The following is a 20,544-nucleotide window of genomic DNA, read 5'->3' on the forward strand; positions in this document are numbered from 1 at the left end:
GCCAGAGATAAGTCTGAGCTGGGGTTTTTCCTATGCTCAGTGGCTGGCACCATCGTATTGGGCCAGGCTAGGTCCCAAGGTGCTGGAGCAGAAGCCCTGAGGGTTGGGCCCAAACTGGTTACATTCCCTTTAAGTGTGCACTCTCTCCCTGCCCGCCCCACCACCACTGGTACCTCTGGCCAAGAGGGGAGCAGGGCTGGAGGAAGACAGGTTGGAGCAGGCACCTGGTGTGGGCTGCCGTGCATGCTGGTGCAATCCTGGCACACCGTCAGAGCTCCAGAACGCTTCTGATCTGCCACTTTTACCAACAGCAGTAATGGCCACCCTTGCCCTGTTCAGATGTCATGCTGGCCTGAGCCAGCTCTGTCCCCCACAACTGCACACTGTCCCTAGCACTGGCAGCCCTTGCCTTAGTAGGAGCTGACCTGGAGCCAGAGGTGCTGAAGTGGGTGTTGGCGTGGGCATTGGCATTGGCATTGGCCTGGGCCGGGCTGCACCCTGGGGCTGTCACAGTAAACTGGCCAGAGACCTGGGCAGTTTCAATCTGCTTCCTCGGCCTAGTTCCCAGGAGCAAGCAAGTGTGTGCACCTTTTCCAAGAGGAGAGTCTAGGTTTCTTACAGCCCTCCTGTTAGTCCCACTGGTTTTCACACCAGCTACGGGGACTCCACTTCCTGGTGGTGGGCCCCAGGGCTGTGGCGCCCAGTATGTGGTTTGAACTGCTCACTCTCCAGGGAGGATCTCCGAGACCGAATCCCTGTAATCCCCTTCCTCTTCTGTGTCCCTCCTCGGGGCACAAGTCCCGATCTGAATGCTTCTCTTCCCTTCGCACCCAACTCTATGTGGATGTTTCTTTACAGCCTTGGCTGTGTAAGAACCTTCCTGCTGGTCCGCAGTGTGTTTTCAGTGATAATCGCTCCATATGTAGATGTAATCTTGATGTGCTCATGGAGGCGGTGAGTTCAGCATCCTCTTGCTCTGCCATCTGGATCTCCTCCCCAAGACAGTAGTTTTAAAACTCATTGTGTACTAAGTTTAATACCTGTGATTGCTCAGGAACAGTTCTGCCAATTTATTTTCTTCCTTTCATGGACCATGTTTTTCTTTCTTTCTTTCTTTCTCTTTCTTTCCTTCTTTCTTTCTTCCTTCCTTCCTTCCTTTCTTCCTTTCTTTTTCTTTCTTTCTTTCTTTCTTTTTCTTTCTTTCTTTCTTTCTTTCCTTCTCCCTCCCTCCCTCCCTCCCTCACTTCCTTCCTACCTTCCTTCCTTCCTTCCTTCCTTCCTTGTGTGTGTGTAAGTGTCTCTGTGTGTGTGTTTACAATTGGGCACCTGAAACAACAAGCAAATACCCACTCATTGCAGATTTGCTCCATGCCATGACTGTCCTTCACTAATTAGCTTGGCATGCTCCTAGTCTTGGGATCAGCCCAACAGGAAATCTAAAGGGCTACTCAGTTCTTTTCTGACTCTGCATCTTGCCTGGTATCTGTGTGGCTTTTTGATTCTCCTGAATACATGAATGCCTTACTATCCCCCAAATCCACACCCCAGTTCTACTCAGGGTTTTATGTGGTCTATGCTATGTCTCCTTCCTTAATCCCTTTTCCCTGGCTTCTGTGCATATATAACCCCCCTGCAACTGTGATGAACCATTCCAGCTGTTCTTCAGTTTAAGCTTAGGGTTAGGTGAAGCAGACACCAGTCTTTAGACAGTCCCCAAATAGGTTGTGACATTGCAAATAAGGTTTTCTGTGATCATTCTGGTCTGAGGGATGTGACTGGGGGCTGAGCTGCTGTTCTTTACAGATCAAGACTGCAACGCACCAGGCAGGAGGAAGGTACAGGTGAGTAAAAACACCATGAAATGTCCTACCACTCTGTTCTGGAGTTTTCCTAATTGGGTGTTCACTTTGTTGCTCTAGGTTTTTGTTTGACTGTTTTCCAGAACGCTTATGAGGTTTTATAGCAAGATTCTGTTTTTTTCCTTATGTTTCCATGGGAGAATTCAGCACTTCCTACCTCACCATTTAGCTGACATTAATCTACATGTTAAACTTTAATTGGCTTCACAACATTCCCTTGTATCAATGTTTCATGATTTCCCTAACTCCTCCAAATTTTATTATAATTTAACTTGTTTACAGGTTTTTCTTTTATGAATAATGTTGAGCAAGACAATAAATTATATAAAGTATCATTTACATCATGACAATTTTCAGAAGTTCTCTAACTAGGTAAAAGGTATGAACAAAGATTCTGCTTGCATACAGCACACAGTAAAAACTATTAATGATTAACCTCCCATAAGCACTTTGCTAGAATGTCTGATTTTGGTATCATTTTCAGGATTTCACCCCCATCTGTAAGGAAAATAATTTTGCTGGTGGGAAATTTCAAAAGGCATATTTATTTTCATTTGAAGTTTTCATTCTTTATTAAGTGCTAACATTTTGAAAAATGCTTATTAGTCACTCCTTTAAGTTGTGTGATTGTGTGTGTGTGTGTGTGTGTGCTGTAATATAGTTAATAGTTTCAATTGATGTTTGGTCAAGATTGGGCTTCATAATTAGAAAAACAAAAAAGATTGGTATGTGGAGGTTTCTAGTCTTAACTTATGGTCAATAATTGTTCAGCAAATCCCATGCAATAATTTACAGTAATGTAAGTGGATCCAGAATTGTAAATTTACTAATTAAAAATATGAGGTTAAATATTTCCAAGCAATTAGTGATTTATTTATCATTATACGATACTTAATATTATTCTGATAAAAAACCCAAACAAGTTAATTGCCTTCAAATATTCCTTACTCCATGGCTACTGATTTAATCATGCTCCTCCTATAATATTTCTGCTAACATTGGACAGTACAGTTGGGGCGTTACCTTCCTGTTATTCATAGCCTGTTAGGGCAGAAGAAAATATCAGAGTCTGCTTAGTCAGAGGAGCAACAGGCAATGGACTCCAAATGCCAGTGTCTGGAACTTAATGATGGCCACTTCATTCCCGTTCTGGGATTTGGAACCTATGCCCCTGAGGAGGTAACAGTTGTGGGTTGGGGTTAGGGTTGGAAAAGAAAATGGATGTAACGTGAGTGGAAGCGGACTTAGTTTGTCAAGTTATTGAGTTCCTGTGCGACTGTGGGAGGGTCACTTTGTTCTACTAACCAGGCTAGAACCAACCCCTATGAAAGGGGAGAAAGCATTCAGTCTTCCCTCGGCATCAGGGTCTGAAGCTGTGGTTACCTACCGATTATTCTGGGTTTCCCTCCAGTGTCTGTCTCTTTCCCAGCTTGGCAGAAGAGGTGAAACTTAGCCATCAAGAACCCTGACTGTCAGCTGCTTTGCTTTGAGGGTGATTGCAATGGTGTGGTTTTTCTGTATGTTTCATTCATTCAAGAACTCTTTCCTCTTTCTGAAAAGAAGTATTTGAGGTAAAAGGTCCTGAAGATGAGGTGAATGAAAAATAATGGGAGAGAATTGCTCTTCTACTGCGTTGTGCCTGCTAGGTGCCAGGCGAGAAATGCTCCGCCTGTGTTTTGCCTTGTTTTTCTGTTTCTGCTTGGAAAGTTATTCTAATGGAATGTATAATATCACTTGAGGGGATAAGCTACAGTCTTATAGGGCAAGGTTTCAATTCTTGTTTTTTTGTAATATATTTTTTATTAAACTATAATCTTCAGTGCTTGGGTGTAAGAGGGGCAAAATGGACAATTTGCTAGACTGGAAGCCAGAAAGTTTGCTGTCCATCTTGTCTTTGGAATATATACTTGTATGACAAAGAACTGGTCCTTAAACTTTGAGTCTCACCTTTTTCATCTATAAAACAGAAGGAAATAGTCAGAGACACTTTGGAGACTGAAGACAGGACATGTTTATTTATTTATTTTTAATTAATTAATTAATTAATTTTTGGCTGCGTTGGGTCTTCTTTGCTTCGCATGGGCTTTCTCTAGTTGTGGCGAGTGGTGGCTTCCCTTGTTGCAGAGCACGGGCTCTAGACGTGCTGGCTGCAGTAGTTGTGGCATTCAGGCTTCAGTAGTTGTGGCCCACGGGCTCTAGAGCACAGGTTCAGTAGTTGTGGTAAATAGACTTAGTTGCTCTGCGGCATGTGGGAACTTCCCGGATCAGGGCTCCAACCCGTGTCCCCTGCGTTGGCAGGCAGATTCTTAACCACTGCGCCTCGAGGGAAGCCCCAGGGCATGTTTAATTTGCAGCGTAAAGTGGGATGAGGGGAGGGAAGGGTCCAGGCTATTCCTGAAGCTCACTGGTTCATTCCTGGGTACATCTCCGAATGCCCGTACATTTAAGGAAAACCAGGACTAGACCCAACAAAGGGCAGTTAGACATAGTATCTACCTCCTTGAAAAAGAAAAGATTCTGAATCACATAAAAAGAAACGGAATATTATTCAGCCTTATGAAAGAAGTTATCCCGTCATTTGCAACAACATGGATGAATCCATGTTCATTAAGCTAAGTGAGATAAGCCAGACATAGAAAGACAAATACTGCATGATTTCTTTATGGGTAGAATCTTAAAAAATCAAACTCATAGAAGCAGAAAAATCAAACTCATAGAAGCATAGAGGCATGGTGACCAGAAGCTGGGGACATGGCTGGGAAAAATGTAAAGATGTTGGTCAAAGGGTACAAACCTTCAGTTATAAGATGAATAAGTTCTTGAGACCTAATGTACAACATGGTGACTATAGTTAATAATAATGGGTTATATTCTTGAGATTTGCTAAGAGAGTAGATCTTAAGTGTTCTCACCACACCCAAAAGTTAGCTATGTGAGGTGATGGATCTGTTAACTAGCTTGATTGTGGTAAATCATTTCACAATAGATACTTATATGAAAACATCACTTTGTACACCTTGAATAGATACGGTTTTTATTTGGCGTATTCTGTGTGGCTACACTGGTAGACAGAGAACTCTTAGAAGCGTTCACCTTGTTTCCTGATGCTTTGTACCATGAACCTTATACCTTTGTTGACTTTGCTTAAAATATCTCACTGTATAAATCATATCCATGACTACAACTTTATGCTCAGTCTTATGAGTTTCTCCAGCAAATCACTGAAACTGGAGGTGGTCTTGGGGACCTCTAATGCCAGTGATGAACCAGTGATTGCCTGGGATTGAAGGACTTCCTGGATGTCCAACTTTAATTACTTACCAGGAACATTCAGGGAAACTGTTATGGGTTCATCACCACACATGCAGAACTAACCAAAGGCATGAAGAAAAGTTGATTCTTGGGAAGATCAAAGCGTGTGTTTTAGCAATCTCTTAATCCTGTGGATATCCAACTACTACCTTTATTGCTTATGTAGGTTCCTAAGAGTGAAGCTCTGGAGGTCACCAAATTTGCTATTGATGTTGGGTTCCGCCATATTGACTGTGCTCATTTGTACCAAAATGAAGAGCAGGTTGGACAGGCCATTCGCAGCAAGATTGCAGATGGCACTGTGAAGAGAGAAGACATATTCTACACTTCAAAGGTGCTGTGTGTGTTGTGTGAGTGTGCACATGTGTGCAACGTGATTGTGCACAGGTGACAATTTTATAATAGGATCAGTAGTTGTTTGGTGAACTGTGCTTATTGGTACAACTTTTTTCACACATATTTGTATATTAAATCTGGTATCCAAAAAGAAAATGAGAGTGATGATGGCTTTCTCATCATTGATGTGTTCAAATTTTAATTTTAAAGTCAAGTCACTTTACTTCTCTGAGCCTAGACCAGAGCTGTGTGATTTCATATGGGCTAACGAATCAGACAGAACTGTGATCAGATTATAGTTTTCCTTATCATCTAGGGGACTTTCTAAAATTTCTTCAAATTCTAAATCTCATTTCTTACGTCCGTCAGTGAGAGAGAGCAATAGGAGAGGCAGTTTGTATATTACACAAGATCTAGCAAAAGTGTCTTGAATTATGTTCTGCTCATATTAATATGTTCAAAGCACTTTTCCTACAGTTATGTAAACAGATACTAATTCCTGAGAGGATTGATTCTTTGATAGAATTAGATTAAGTTTTGAACTCTATCAAACATAATTCAGATGATGAGTATGGTAAACTCTATCAAACATAATTCAGATGATGAGTATGGTAATTATTTGATAATACTTTTTATTTCTTGGATCATTTCTTTTTATTGTGAATGATGTACTGATGATAAAATCAATCAAATAATAAAGTTTACTCGGGTTGGTTAGATCAAAAATGGAACTGAAAAAGAAACAGAGTGGTTTTCCTCTGTGGTCATCTGTTTCTAATCAGGAAAAATGTCTAATTTTTAGGTGAAAGAAGAAAAACAACATTACCTAAGGCATTAATTTAACATAGCTCCCATTCTTTAACCTCTGCAGCTTTGGTCCACTTTCCTTCGACCAGAGTTGGTTCAACCAGCCTTGGAAAAGTCACTGAAAAATCTTCAACTGGATTATGTTGATCTCTATATTATTCATTTTCCAGCGGCTCTGAAGGTTTGCGATTTGTGTGATCACATCTACTTTATTTCTTGTGTGAGAATATCTATCAATTTGCATGGATGGTTGAATTCAGATTTTTCTTAGTAAGATGTAGGGATGATTACACTAGAGTAGAATTCCCAAAATCATAATTTCTGATTATCTTTTTACTGGGTTTCTTTGAATCCTTAATTTCCTTTTCATGCCTCCAAGAGAAAAGAGTTCAACAATCTCACATCCTCTGCCTCAAAAACTTGAGGAAATAAAAATAGACGCGTTCAACACAGGGTCCCGATCCTCTTGGGGATTTCATGAACACACAGTTTGGTGCAGCAGTGGTGAGCAATGAAGCTGCCTTACACTTGAACATGATAAGTTTATCTCCTCTTTCACCCTTTCAAATTGACCGGAGTTGGTGGTGCTCTCTCTGGGTTAGTCTAAACCTAGCAGCCTTTATAGGGACTTGGGAGACCTTGCCTACACCATTGGCTGTCTTCACAATGAGTTTTGTAAACTGCACTTAGCCATTAAGAACTGCATTATGTAGAACTCTTGATTTAAAGTTACAGAAATCTACTCAAGCTACCCTATGCAAAAGAGTTTATTGGACTATGTAGACGGGAAGTCCCAGCCATGGATAGATTTAAGGATTTGCAGTACTCTTCAGAAATGTCTCCTTTTTTTCTATCCCTTAACTTTGTAGTACTCTTGGTTTGCTTTATTTATACCTCAACATTTTCCTTCGGTGGCCAATTAACCTTGATCAGTTCAAGGCTCATGGTCATTAACGTTTGAGAGCATGTCTGGATCTTCCACATTCCATAGTAACCTAAAAAGAGCCTTGCTGATTCATGTGCCTGCCTAGGGCTATCAGATGTTCAGAGGGAAAAGGAAATCTGATAGTCAGGCTTAAGTCAAGATTGCACTTTTTTTCTGGAAATAAAGCCGTGTAACTTATTGCCATTCTTTACATAAGTCACTCTGAGTCCCCTTTGGGACCTAGGAAAATTCTATTTATTAAAACGTATAGTAAGTGTAAGAGATCTAGAATGTTGCTACACCTACCTCATGAATGTTTAGTGTCCTGGTCCTAGATGTGCCTGGCAGCCTGGTTAAGCGTGGGGAAATTATTTAGTGACATCTTTAAAATGACTGCTTCTATTCTATTCCAGCCAGGGGAGGAACTTTTTCCCAAAGATGAAAATGGAAAAATGATATTTGACACAGTGGATCTCTGTCGCACGTGGGAGGTGAGTCCGTGGAGGAGAGAGCCCAGGGGAGGAAGCCAGGAGAGGGGGAACCCCCTTCATTTCTTCCACCTGAGAATGGGCTGTGGACCATCAGATTCAGCAGTTCATGAAGTGCTGTTATGCTGGGGTGGTGTGGACGAAATCATTGCTGAAATGTTCACAGAGAGGAACGGAGAAGAATTTGGGACAATGAAGATAAGCATCTCTTTCCTTCCGTGTGATGTATCTTCTTCTGGGTTTTTCTAAGGAGGAGTCAGTAATTCTTATTTATTTATTTATTTATTTTATAAATTTATTTATGGCTGCGTTTGGTCTTCACTGCGGTGCGCAGGCTTCTCATTGTGGTGGCTTCTCTTGTTGCGGAGCATGGGCTCTAGGCACATGGGCTTCAGTAGTTGTGGCTCGCAGGCTCTGTGCCTCTCTCAGTAGAGCGCAGGCTCAGTAGTTGTAGCTCACAGGCTTAGCTGCTCCGCGGCATGTGGGATCTTCCCGGACCAGGGCTTAAACCCATGTCCCCTGCATTGGCAGGCGGATTCTTAACCACTGCGCCACCAGGGAAGTCCCGTAATTCTTATTCTTGTGTCACAACCTTCTTCCCCTTTTTTCTTCTTGATAATCCATGCTAATTCTTGACAGGTGACCCTGTTAGCATTTTTTCAGCATTTATTCTTGCTCTATAGCCCATTGCAAATCATGTTCACCACCGCTTCCTTCCCAGGCCCTGGAGAAGTGTAAGGACGCAGGACTGGCCAAGTCCATCGGGGTGTCCAACTTTAACCACAAACAGCTGGAGAAGATCCTGAACAAGCCGGGGCTCAAGTACAAGCCCGTCTGCAACCAGGTGAGCAGCCTCTGTCTCCTCTCCTTTCTGCTCTTCATAACCTCCTTCCTGCAATAAAGCCAGATGTCTATTTGTCTTCCCCTCCTATTCATCCTACCTTTGTGGGACAGAAGATGCTAGAGAGCAGAGCCTCTGTCTGGAAGGGCGTGAATAGAACCCAGAATGGTATCTCTGTGTGATAAAGTCTTGGTGGAAAAGATGGGGAGGGCTTCCTGCTAAATTGTGGGTAGGAATTTAGGGAAGGTAAAGGAGATAAAGGAGGGTTAGAACAGTTACCCAGAACTTAGAGAAAGGTGGCATTTCCCTGAGCTGTAAAGGATGACCAGAAATTGGATGGTGAAAGTGCCTTGAAGGGAACTGTGTACAGGTAGGAAGGCCATGAAAACACGGAATGAGAAGCAAATAAAGAGTGAAAATGAGATCTCATTGAGGTTTTAAGAGTTTGTGTGGGGTTCAGATGCCTGAGTCCTTAGTCTTCGTGTCTCTGCTTTTAGAGATCTTCAACAGGAAGCATAGTACAGAAAAATTTGCTGGAGACTATGAAAGTCATCCAGGTTAGAGGGTGAAGTTAACGTCATATGGTGATACTAACAGTAGATGAAATAGTCACTCAGGAATTAGAGCAGACCTTGTGATTTACTTGGCCTTGGTATGGTTCTCTCATTGATTTCTACCTTAAAATTAAATATTTAAACACATTTTTTCTCTGTTTGATCCTGTGCTCGTATATTTTTTGTATTTTTACTTTTTTGTGGTGAGAAAACTTAATAAGAGATTCATCCTCTTAAATTTTAAGTATACAATACTATACAATACAATGCAATACAATATTGTTAACTGCAGGGACAATGCCGTACAGCAGATCTCTAGAATTTATTCATCTTGGGTAATAGACTTCACACCCATGTTTAGAAACTTCTGATTTCTCCTTGCTCCCAGACTGTGACAACCATCACTCTACTCTTTAATTTTACGAATTTGACCAGTTTAGATATTAATATTTGTTTTTCTGTGACTGTTGTATTTCATATAATGTAATTTCCACAAGTACAACCTGAAGTCAAGGAGTAAGAGTCTTCTACAGAAAAAGTAGCTTGTAAAATTCAAGATTTATATATATCTATATACAGCATCAACATTTTCAATTATAAAAGTTTAAAAATTAATGTGATTTTAGCATTAATTTTGCCTCCAAGTTTTCATTGTGAAAATTTTCAGATACTAGCAGAGTTAAGGGTATGATAGAGAACATCCATTTTCCCTCTTGTATGCAAAATTTTTCACATTTTGCCACATTGCCAGATGTATATATATATATGTATATATATATTTATGTATGTAATATTTTGTTGACTTGAATCTCATTGTAATTCACATGTCACTTTGAGACATGTTTCTCAAGCTCTTTTAAGCTAGCATGGTGGTCACTCAATCATTTTTTTTTAACCATGATATCCAGACAGGTTTTTGACAAATATAATAGATTTATCAGGCTATCATCTTGTGATGTTAGTTAATTTGTTTCTCTATTCTCAATTCATGTAAATGAGTAGATAGATCTGAACTCCTTACTACCTTAAGGTTAAACATTTTGACAAGAACACGTCCTTTGCATGCTGTGCCCTTCAAATGCACCCCAGTAGGAAGCACGTGATGACAGGTTGTCCCACTGTGAATGATGATACTTTTGTTCTCCTGGTAAAGCTAGTGGTAGCTAGATTTTTTGTTTGGAAATGTGTATGTTCCCTGTTGAAATTACCTAGTCATCTGGGGAAGTTAGATTCTCCCCAAATTTTCACATAATGGTTGAGACTCCATCAACGACTTTCACCTGAATTAGTTATTTCATTGGGATGTTTTTCAATATTTTCAACTTAAATACCCTTTTTGATCTTCTTACCTGACATTTTATTGCAAAAATAAAATTCTGTCATTAAGTCAGCATAAAATACCTTATTCCTATAAGACAGGGTAAAAACTTAACTCCTTCCCCTTAATTCTCAGTTTCTGAGAAAGGATTTATTGTAATAATCACCATCAGTGGAGGCAAATGTTTTTGTTCTTTCTCTCTCTCTCATCACTTGGGACTCAGGGATTTTTATTTACTCTCAGTGTTACATTTGCTTTTATTCATTAATCCTTTTGATGCTCAAATCTACCCAAATGTCACCAGTGGGATCCCATCAAACTGGTTCTTTTAGTGCTTCAGACATTTCTTCATGAGTCTTGGAGCAAATACTTTGCAAAATTTGATGTCCAAGACTCAAACAGTTGTTTTCCTGTCTCAGATCTGGAATTAGGCATGTCTCCTGGTAGTGTATTTAGTAATTGAGATCTGGTCCCTAGAGTTGCTTGTTCTCAGGAATGTCATTATTTTTCACCTTTTCAGGGACAGAGATATAAAATGTATTTTTTAAAAAAATCATTACTTGACGTTGATACTTCCAGTTTAAATTTAACGTTACACAGTTTTTTTCTTTAGATTTTTTTAACTTCTAACATTTCTGTCATATTTACATTACCATTTCATATAATCTGAAAGTCTTCTATGTTGACCTTCTACAGGTGGAATGTCATCCTTATCTCAATCAGAGCAAACTGTTGGACTTCTGCAAGTCAAACGATATTGTTCTTGTTGCCTATGGTGCTCTGGGATCCCAACGATTAAAAGATTGGTAATGAACCCTAATGAAGACAATGGAGAGTTTACCTAAAAGTCAGTTTTTGATGAAATATTTTTAGTCATACCGTACTCAATGCTCTGGAGATAACTCTCAACTTGCTTGGGGGAGAGAGGGGAGGGATGGAAGGAATCCTTCTCTTTTGTCTTCCCATCACCCAGCCAATTTTCTTATATTATATGTGTCCTGTTGTAGATTGATCAATAACACGTGTCTGTATTAAAATCTATATATAATTTTCCGGTTGAGACCTAAGACATAAGCTTAAGTCATGATTTACTTATTTATTACCTAAGGAACACATTACTAGTAATAGACTCTCCAAGCTTCACTTACCTTATGAATAAAATCAGGATAATAACATATAACTCCCAGGTCTATCATGATCCAAAAAATTACAATTTGAACCATTTTTGTAAACATCTGTAGAAGTATTGCACACTGTAATGATGAAATGAATAGTTCTCATTTTGAGACTCCTCAATTTTTATCAATACCTGAGAAAATTAAACTAAAAAATATCCCAGTCTTTTCCTTCTCTTTCTCCTTTCATGCTCTTGTACTTACTCTGGGGCTGTGATTGGAGAATAAAAACAGCCACTGAGATGTAAAACAGAAAAAAACCATGATTGTGGAAGCATTGCTCTCAACTCAATCATGCATCCAAATGACCTGGAGAGCTTTGTAAACACAGATTGCCAGGTGCCACAATTGAGTTTCTGATTCAGTTTGTCTGCAGTTAAGCCATGGAATTTGCATTTCTAACAAGGTCCCAGGTGATACTGATGCTGTTGGTCCATGGACCACATTTTGAGAAGCAGTGGTCTAGAGTGGACCTACTTGGTCTGTTTGGGAAGCCTGCTAGCAAACGGAATACTCAATCGCAGATCTTCAGCATTTCTGAATTTCCTTCCAGGGTGAACCCAAGCTACCCAGTTCTCTTGGAGGACCCAGTTCTTTGTGCCATTGCAAAAAAGCACAAGCAAACCCCAGCGCTGATTGCCCTTCGCTACCAGATGCAACGTGGGGTTGTGGTCCTGGCTAAGAGTTACAATAAGAAGCGGATCAAAGAGAACATGAAGGTGATGAGTGGGGCTGTGGGCATAGGGGATCTAAATAATATCCTTCCTGAGGGTCATTCTTTGTCCAGCTCTCAAGACTATCTTTGGGCCAAGATGAGTTATCTGTTATTTGTCATGCATGTATGCCTTGTCTATATTCCTAATGGTTTTCTCCTCCTATTGTGGCAACAGGAGAGGTGGCATGGCTGGATAGGATTAGATGGGACAGAAAATGGAGATTTTAGTTCCAGCATTACATCTGCAATTTATTCTGTCACCCTGCAAGTGATATCTTATTTTCTTTATTCTCAGTTGACGAAATTGAATTGTGATTTTCTTAGACAGTTGGGCTGCTATAACAAAATACCACAGACTGGGTAGCTTAGAAACAACTGAAATTTGTTTCTCACTGTTCTGAAAGCTGGAGGTCTGAGATCAGGATGCCCATGTGGTCGCGTGAGGGCCCTCTTCCAGGTCACAGGCTTCTTCTTGTATCTTAATGTAGTGGGGGGCAACGGAGCTCTCAGAGTCTCTTATATGATATATGATATTATTTAAATATCATTCATGAAGCCTTCACCATCATGACCTAATCACCACTCCAAGGTCCCACTTTCTAATATCATTACAGTAGAAGTGAGTTTTCCAACATACGAATTTGGGGAGCACACAGATTACAGCAGTGATCTTCAACCTCCATGTCATCATGGTTTTATTTTGCATTCCTCTGAATAGTAAGGTAGTTTCATTTTCATACTTCTAATCTCCCTGAGTTTCTGCCTTTGTGAAGTTCCTGTTCAAGACTGTCCATTTTTATTAAGTTGTCTGTCTTTTGATTTATATGTATGAGACGATTATTATACTGTTAGCCATAGCTGTACAGCAAACTTCCCCCCATTAAGGGGTTTAATGCAGAAATCATTTATGCATCTCATGATTTTGTGGTATGACAATTAGCCTGCACTCAGCTAAGCTGTTCTCTCCTTGGCTGGGCCCTCTCATGTCTTTGCAGTCAAACGCAGAGCAGCTAGGCAGTGCTGCTTTAGCAGGTGGATTTGGCTGTTGTCAGAGGAGCCAGCCTTCTTCCCCATATGGTTTTTCATGTGTAGTCGGCTAGACTGTGGCCACTAACCTGGTCTTCATCTCAGCACAGTGGTATGATACCAAGGCAATGAGTGGGGAAAAAAAATCCTTGTCATGTCTACGCTCAGAACTGACTTGCCACTTCTGGCAAATTTCATTGTCCAGTGCAAGTTACAGGTCAGGCCAATTCAAGGGGCAGGGAAATATTACCCTGAAAACTTGTTTTTGTCTTTCCATTCAAATTTAGCCCTGTAATACATCTGGAACTGATTTTCTAATATGACATGAAAATGGATATATATACATATACTTAAATAGAAACCTAAATGTCCATATTTTCCCACAGATTTTCATTGTCAACTCTGTCATGTATCACGGGTCCATAAGTACATTTCTGGCCTCTTTCTTCTAGTTAGCTATCTACTTTGCTGCACTGTCTTATTGTAGTGGAAAATAAGTCTTGCTTTAAAGAACGGTACATTTTTCTTCTTTAAGGATGTCTTGGGTGCTCTTGACTAGCTGTTTTATATAAAATTTAGTATCACTCTACCAATTTCTACAGAAGAAAAAATCTTTAAATCTTTGGTTCATGTTGCATTGAAACACTAGATCACTTTAGAGGAAACTGATTTCTTTTCAAGATTGAGATTTCCATTCCGTGACTATGATATGAATTTCTAATTATTTAGGTGTTCTTTAATATTTTAAATACATTTCATAACTTTCTCTACAAAGGCATTTATATAATCTTTTTTGTTCAATTTATTCATAGAGAATGAGTAAATTTGATATGGGCTTCTTGGATAGGTTTTCACGGCAGGAGGTCCTCCTTCTAATACTTGCTTAAGCTCAAAGCTGTGTCATACTTAGGGGCGCTGGGAAGGAAAAAATCAGTGTAATGTTTGGTCAAGTACGAGTATTTTGTCCAGGTTGTCCAACTGCCCCTTTCTTTGGAAAAAGAAGATTTTTGTTTGTTTTCTGTCACAAGTAATTCACTTAGAAAGATTTGGGATTGATGCCTTGCAAGCTGTGTGTGTGTGTGTGTGTGTGTGTGTGTGTGTGTGTGAAATGGAGCAGAAAAGGAGAGGGAGTGGGAAAGAGAGGTGGAGAACCCCGCAGAAGGGTTCCCAGGCTGGTTCACTTGGAAGCTGAGGACAGGCAAGTCTTCCCTGTACTCTCTTCTTGCCTCCATCCAGCTGGAAAGTCCTCCAGTTCCCAGTGGGAGGCCAACTCCTTGGGGGAGAGGTTAATGTGATTCTTCCCTTCCTTCCAGGTTCTCGATTTTGAATTGACTCCAGAAGACATGAAAGCAATTGATGGCCTCAACAGTAATGTACGATACTATGATTTACTCTTGTAAGTGACTTGTATATATCTCACACACATTGTTTTCTTTTTTTTTTTTTAATTGGAGTATAATTGCTTCGCAACGTTGCATTAGCTTCTGCTGTACAAAGAAGTGAATCAGCTATATGTATACATATATCCCCTTACAGATGAACCTATTTTCAGGGTAGGAATAGAGACGCAGACGTAGAGAACGGACTTGTGGACACGGGGGTGGGGGGTGGAGGGGTGGGGTGAATTGGGAGATTTCGATTGACATATATACACTACCATGTGTAAAATAGACAGCTAGTGGGAACCTGTTGTATAGCACAGGGAGATCAGCTCGGTGCTCTGTGATGACCTAGATGTGTGGGATGGGGGTGGGGTGGGAGGGAGGTCCACACACATTGTTTTCTGTAGCATGCATGTCAGCAGAGAAACTGAGCTTCCCTAACCAGGAAGGCAGGCCTGATTTCCAGTGTAGGAGTAAACCAGGGCTTCCTGTAGACCTCAGACCAGAGGTTTCTTCCAGGGCTCAGTCTCTGACGTAACAGAAATGTGAGCAGGGCCCAGGACAACTCATAAGTAAAATCACCAAAGTTCACATTGTGGTGAATTCACTACTTTGTGCCCCTCATCTCTGTGCCTGGTGTACTTCCTCTCAGGGCTGATGTACCCATTAGATACAGAAGGCACAGTGCCTACAGCCCACTATTCTTTTAGGGACCTAGGAAAATGTTTCACCTTTATTTTTTTTTTAAATCAGGGGAAAATGATTTGTATTAGTAATGACTATGTAACAGTGAATCCAGCCTGGATACATTCATTTTTATCCTAACACAATTGTAAAATGTCACGTTAATGTTTTTATGGAGGAGGAGCCCATAAAGGCCAATGTGTGTCGGTGCTGTGAAGGCACAGTGGGGCATGCTTCCAGCCCCTCCCCTAAATGTCTGGTGGCTTTTCTCCCTAATGTGTATTTCTTTCCCAAGACATCATCCATTTCTTCCAAATTTATCTCTTCATTGGACCTTTTTCCGTATTACAACTCCATTTCCTCATCCTTGTAATCTCACCAAACTGAATTACAATTAGATCATGAACTTAACTGACCCTCCAGTGCGTGACTGCTGTGTCCTTAGCAGGATACATCAAGATAAGATCGTGTGGGTCTCTCTGGTTTCTTGATTTAAGACTTACCTCAGTGTTGCCTTTGTCCATCAGGAGTCCACCCCCTGGGGAGCCCCTACCTCCTCGACTTTGACTTAATTCACAAACATAGAATTCCATGTTCAATTACTGCAGGAGGATATCAGGACTGAAGAGAAAGAAGACTAACCAAACAGAGAAATTTGGAAGCGAATTTAGAGAGAAGGGAATACAAATTATTGATAAAGATCTAGTTTCAAATGAAAGATGTCAAAACTCTTTCTCTTGTTTGTAAAGCTATATCATGACTCTGAGAAAGGATATTATAAATGAAAAAAAGGTGGAAAGTTACTTTTCTGTACTCAAATCTTTGAAGTATTTCTGTGTTCTCCTTATTAGGCTGTGAATGCCTAGACTTACTCATATTTGTGGAATTAGGTCAACAGCATGGCTCCCGGCACATGGAATTGCTCAGAATGCACTCTTTAATGAATTGAACTGAAAAAGACAAACTTAGAATGAAAAGTAAAAACACGGAAAAAAAGGAAAACAGCAGTAATACTAATTCCTTGAGAACCAGTGTTTTAATACATTATAAATTAAGAAAATAGTAATCCCTTTTTATCGGTATAGTTACTTATGTGTACATGATATCTCAAGAGATTAGAAGTTTTTTAACAGAGCACCCTCTATTTTGGGGGGTGCTCCATGTTTATGCGTTGGATGGATGTGTGAAAAACATCAGCAAAATTCTTACTGTGATTATTGTCATCATCCAGGGCCAAATGTTCCACCTGGGGCTGAAGTGACCTTAGCATTTCATCTATAGTTCTTAGACCTTCTTAGAAATTGTAATTCCAACCAAGGTAGATATCACTGTGGCTTTTATGTTGCATGTGAATGTGGGAACTGGATATGAAGATGCAGTTGACATATGGACCGGGAGCCTGCATATATGTATGTTGTAAAGGAGTTGGTTGTAAATTTAGAGTTTTAGAGCATCCTAACTGCATCCACGGAGGAACACTCTCCTTGACAAGTGTGAGACAGAGTTAATAAAATTAATATCCCTCCTTCTCTTTCAGCATTGCTGATCACACTGACTATCCATATTCTGAAGAATATTGATTATGAGTGATCCGCCATGGTGGTATCAGAATTTATTGATTCTAGGGGTGTGGAGAGAATTGCTATAATCATTGGAGCTAATTAAAATCTGTGTCTCTAGTTTAAGGCTTCTTGCATGTTTTGGTGTGTGTGAAATAATAAAGATTTCAAAGTAAGGATACTCGGGAGGGGGATCAAAAGGCAGAGTCGGAGGACCTTGAACTCACCTTCCTCCATGAAGACATCAAAACTACCACTACATATAGAGTAACTCTCACTGCAAACAACTTGAAGAGTAGCAGAATGGCTCTCTACAACCCAAGCTATCAAGAAAGAACCTCACAGAGCCTAGTAGGTGGGCGGGAGAAGCAATCCATTCAGGACCCACACCCCTAGCAGGTGACCCAGAGGAGTATAAACAGGTTCAGGGATACGCCTTAAAGAGCGAGGGGTACAAGACCCATATTAGGCACCCCAGGTCTGAGGATGGCACTGGGAAGACGAGCCCCCTTGGCTGGTTTGAAAACCAGTGGGGCTTACAAGAGGGCTGTAAGAAACCAAGACTCCATTCTTCAAGAACGTGTGCACAGATGTGATTGCTTTCAGTCCCAACACAGAGACAGCAGATTGGATTCTGCTTGATGCTCTGGCCAGTCTGCCAGGACTACCTCAGTGCATGCCAAAAGCCTCCTGCTCCATCCCCTCCTGCTCTGGCACTGGTCCCTGCTAAGGCAGAGACAGCCATCACATGCACAGGGAGAAAGTGGTGGCAACTCAGAGGTGTGTCTCCAGCCCCTTGGGCCCTAGCCCTACCCCCAACAGGTCACCAATTGCCATTGAGCCTAGAAGAAGCCTCAGCTCACACCTAACTCTGGCTCTAGTCCCTCTGACTCCAGCCCTATCTCCCACCAAAACAGCAGCTGCCAGCTCACCTAGGGAGAAGACATGGCCTGTGCTCACTTTAGATCCAGCTCTCCCACCAATGCCACTGGTCACAGGCAGACCACATAGAGATGCTCCCACACAAGGACGCACCTTCAGACTCTGGAATAGGTAACTGTTTGCCGAATCTCATAGAGACAAACAGAAAAGACCAAACAAATTAGAAGAAAAACACACATGTTCCAAATGAAATAACAAGATAAAACCTCAGGGAAAAAAACCCAATCGAAAGAGAGATAAATAATTTACCTGATAAAAAACTCAAAGCAAAAGTAATAAAAATGCTCACTGAATGTGGGAAGATAGTAGAGGAACACAACGAGAACCTCAAAGAACTAGAAAATATTAAAAAGATCCAATCAGAGCTGAAGGATACAGTAACTGAAATACAAAATACACCAGAAGGAATTAATAACAGGTTAGGTGATACAGAAGAATGTTTTCACAACCTGGAAGACAGAATAGTGGAAATCACTCAATCAGAGCAGCAATAAAGAATAAATTATTTTTCATAAGAACAGTTTAAGGGACCTCTAGGATAACATCAAGTGCACTAACACTTGCATTATAGGGGTCCTAGAAAGAGAAGAAAAGAGAGAAAGAGGCAGAAAATATATTGGATGAAATTATGACAGAAAAGTTCCCAAATCTGAGAAGGGAAAAGATATCCAGGTGCAGGAATCACAGAGAATCCCAAACAAGATGAAACCAAAGAGGCCCACACCCAGACATATCATAATTAAAATGGCAAAAGTTAAAAACAGAGAATTCTAAAGGCAGCAAGAGAAAAACAATGAGTCACATACCAGGAAAACCACATCAGGCTATCAGCTGATTTTTCAGTAGAAATATTGCAGGTCAGAAGGGAGTGGCATGATATATTTAAAGTGCTGAAAGGAAAAAAAAAACCCTATGATCAAGGACAGCAAGATTATCATTCAGAATTGAAGGAGAGCTAAAGAGTTTCCCAGGCAAGCAACAACTGAGTTTATCAACACTAAACTGACCCTACAAGAAATATTAGTGTCTCCCTTAAGTGAAAAAGAAAAGGCTATAGCAAGAAATAAGAATATATAAAAAGGGAAAAATCCCACTAGTAAAGCCAAATGCATAGTAAAAGTAGTGCATCAACCACTTAAATAAACTAGTACAAACGTAAAGACTAAATTAAATAGTTAAGGGATAGACATGAAGATGTAAAATATGACATCAAAACACAAAATGTCAGGACGGAGGGGCTAAAATGTAGATCTTTTAGAATGTGTTAGAGCTTAAATGATATCAGTATAAAACAAGTAGATATAGGTATAGGTTGACATATATAAACTTCATGGTAATCATACATCAAAAACCTACAGTAGATACACAAAAATTAAAGAGAAAGTAACCCAAATATAACACAAATAAAGTTATCAAATCAAAAGATAACAGACTAAAAGAAGAAGAAAAAGACAAGAAAAACTACAAAAACAACCAGAAAACAAGTAACAAAATGGCAATAAGTACAGTACTATCAGTCACTTTAAACGTCAATGGACTCAATCCTCCAATCAAAAGACATAGAGTGGCTGATTGGATAAAGAAATAAGAACAGCATACATGCTGCCTTCAAGAGCCTCACTCCAGAGCTAAAGACACACACAGAATGAAAGTCAGGGGATGGAAAATATCCTCCATGCAAATGGAGGCAAAAACAAAACAAAAACCTGTTCTAGCAATACCCATATCAGACAAAGTAGACTTTAAAACAAAGTCCATAATAAAAAACAAATAAGGGCATTATATAATGATAAAGGCATCAATCGAAGAAGAGTCTATAACATTTGTGAACAAATATGCATTTAATTTAGAAGTACCTACATATATAAAAGCAAATATTAACAGACCTAAATAGAGAAATTGACAGGAATACAATAATAGTAGGGGACTTTAACACTCCACTTACATCGAAGGTTAGATAATCCAGACAGAAAATCAATAAGGAAAAACTGGACTTAAATGATACATTAGACCAGTTGGACTTAACAGATATTTAAAGGACATTCCATCCAAAAACAGCAGGAAACAAATTCTTTGCAAGTGCACATGGAACATTCTCCAAGATAGATCACATTCTAGGCCACAAAAGAAGTTTCAGTAAATGTAAGATGATGGAAATTGTATCAAGAGGCTTTTCTGATCACAACATGAAATTAGAAATCAATTATAGAAAGTAAAATTAAACAAACAAACAATAAGTGGAGACTAAGCAATATGCTACTAAAAAACCAATGGTCATTGAAGAAATCAAAGAGGAAATAAAAAAATCCCTTGAGACAAATGAAAATGGACACACAATTTCCAAAATCACAGCTTAGCATTTTGCTGACATCACTGTACATGTTAAATTTTATTTGGCTTCATAACATTCCATTGTATCAATGTTTCATGATTTCCCTAACTCCTCCCAAATTTATTATAATTTAACTTGTTTACAGGTTTTTCCTTTATGGATAATGTTGAGCAAGATAATAAGTTATATAAAATATTTATCATTTGGGGGGAGTTACATTGTGATAGTTCTTTAAAAGTTATACACTGGGTGAAAGATATAACCCTTCCAACAGTCTGTTTGCATACTG

General features: G+C 39.9%; 1 protein-coding gene across 1 annotated transcript; it reads left to right on the plus strand.

Annotated features, from left to right (window-relative positions):
* Positions 1–2,144: 2,144 nt before the first annotated feature.
* On the plus strand, positions 2,145–17,701 carry LOC102978533 (dihydrodiol dehydrogenase 3). Its single transcript, XM_028495911.2, has 9 exons — positions 2,145–3,038; positions 5,338–5,505; positions 6,379–6,495; positions 7,653–7,730; positions 8,449–8,571; positions 11,137–11,246; positions 12,169–12,334; positions 14,670–14,752; positions 16,960–17,701. Exons 1-9 carry the CDS (start codon positions 2,955–2,957, stop codon positions 17,000–17,002), a joined length of 972 nt encoding a protein of 323 aa, XP_028351712.1. The 5' UTR covers positions 2,145–2,954; the 3' UTR covers positions 17,003–17,701.
* Positions 17,702–20,544: the final 2,843 nt, after the last annotated feature.

This window comes from Physeter macrocephalus, chromosome 11, assembly GCF_002837175.3.
Source record: "Physeter macrocephalus isolate SW-GA chromosome 11, ASM283717v5, whole genome shotgun sequence".
Classification (NCBI taxonomy): Eukaryota; Metazoa; Chordata; class Mammalia; order Artiodactyla; family Physeteridae; genus Physeter; species Physeter macrocephalus.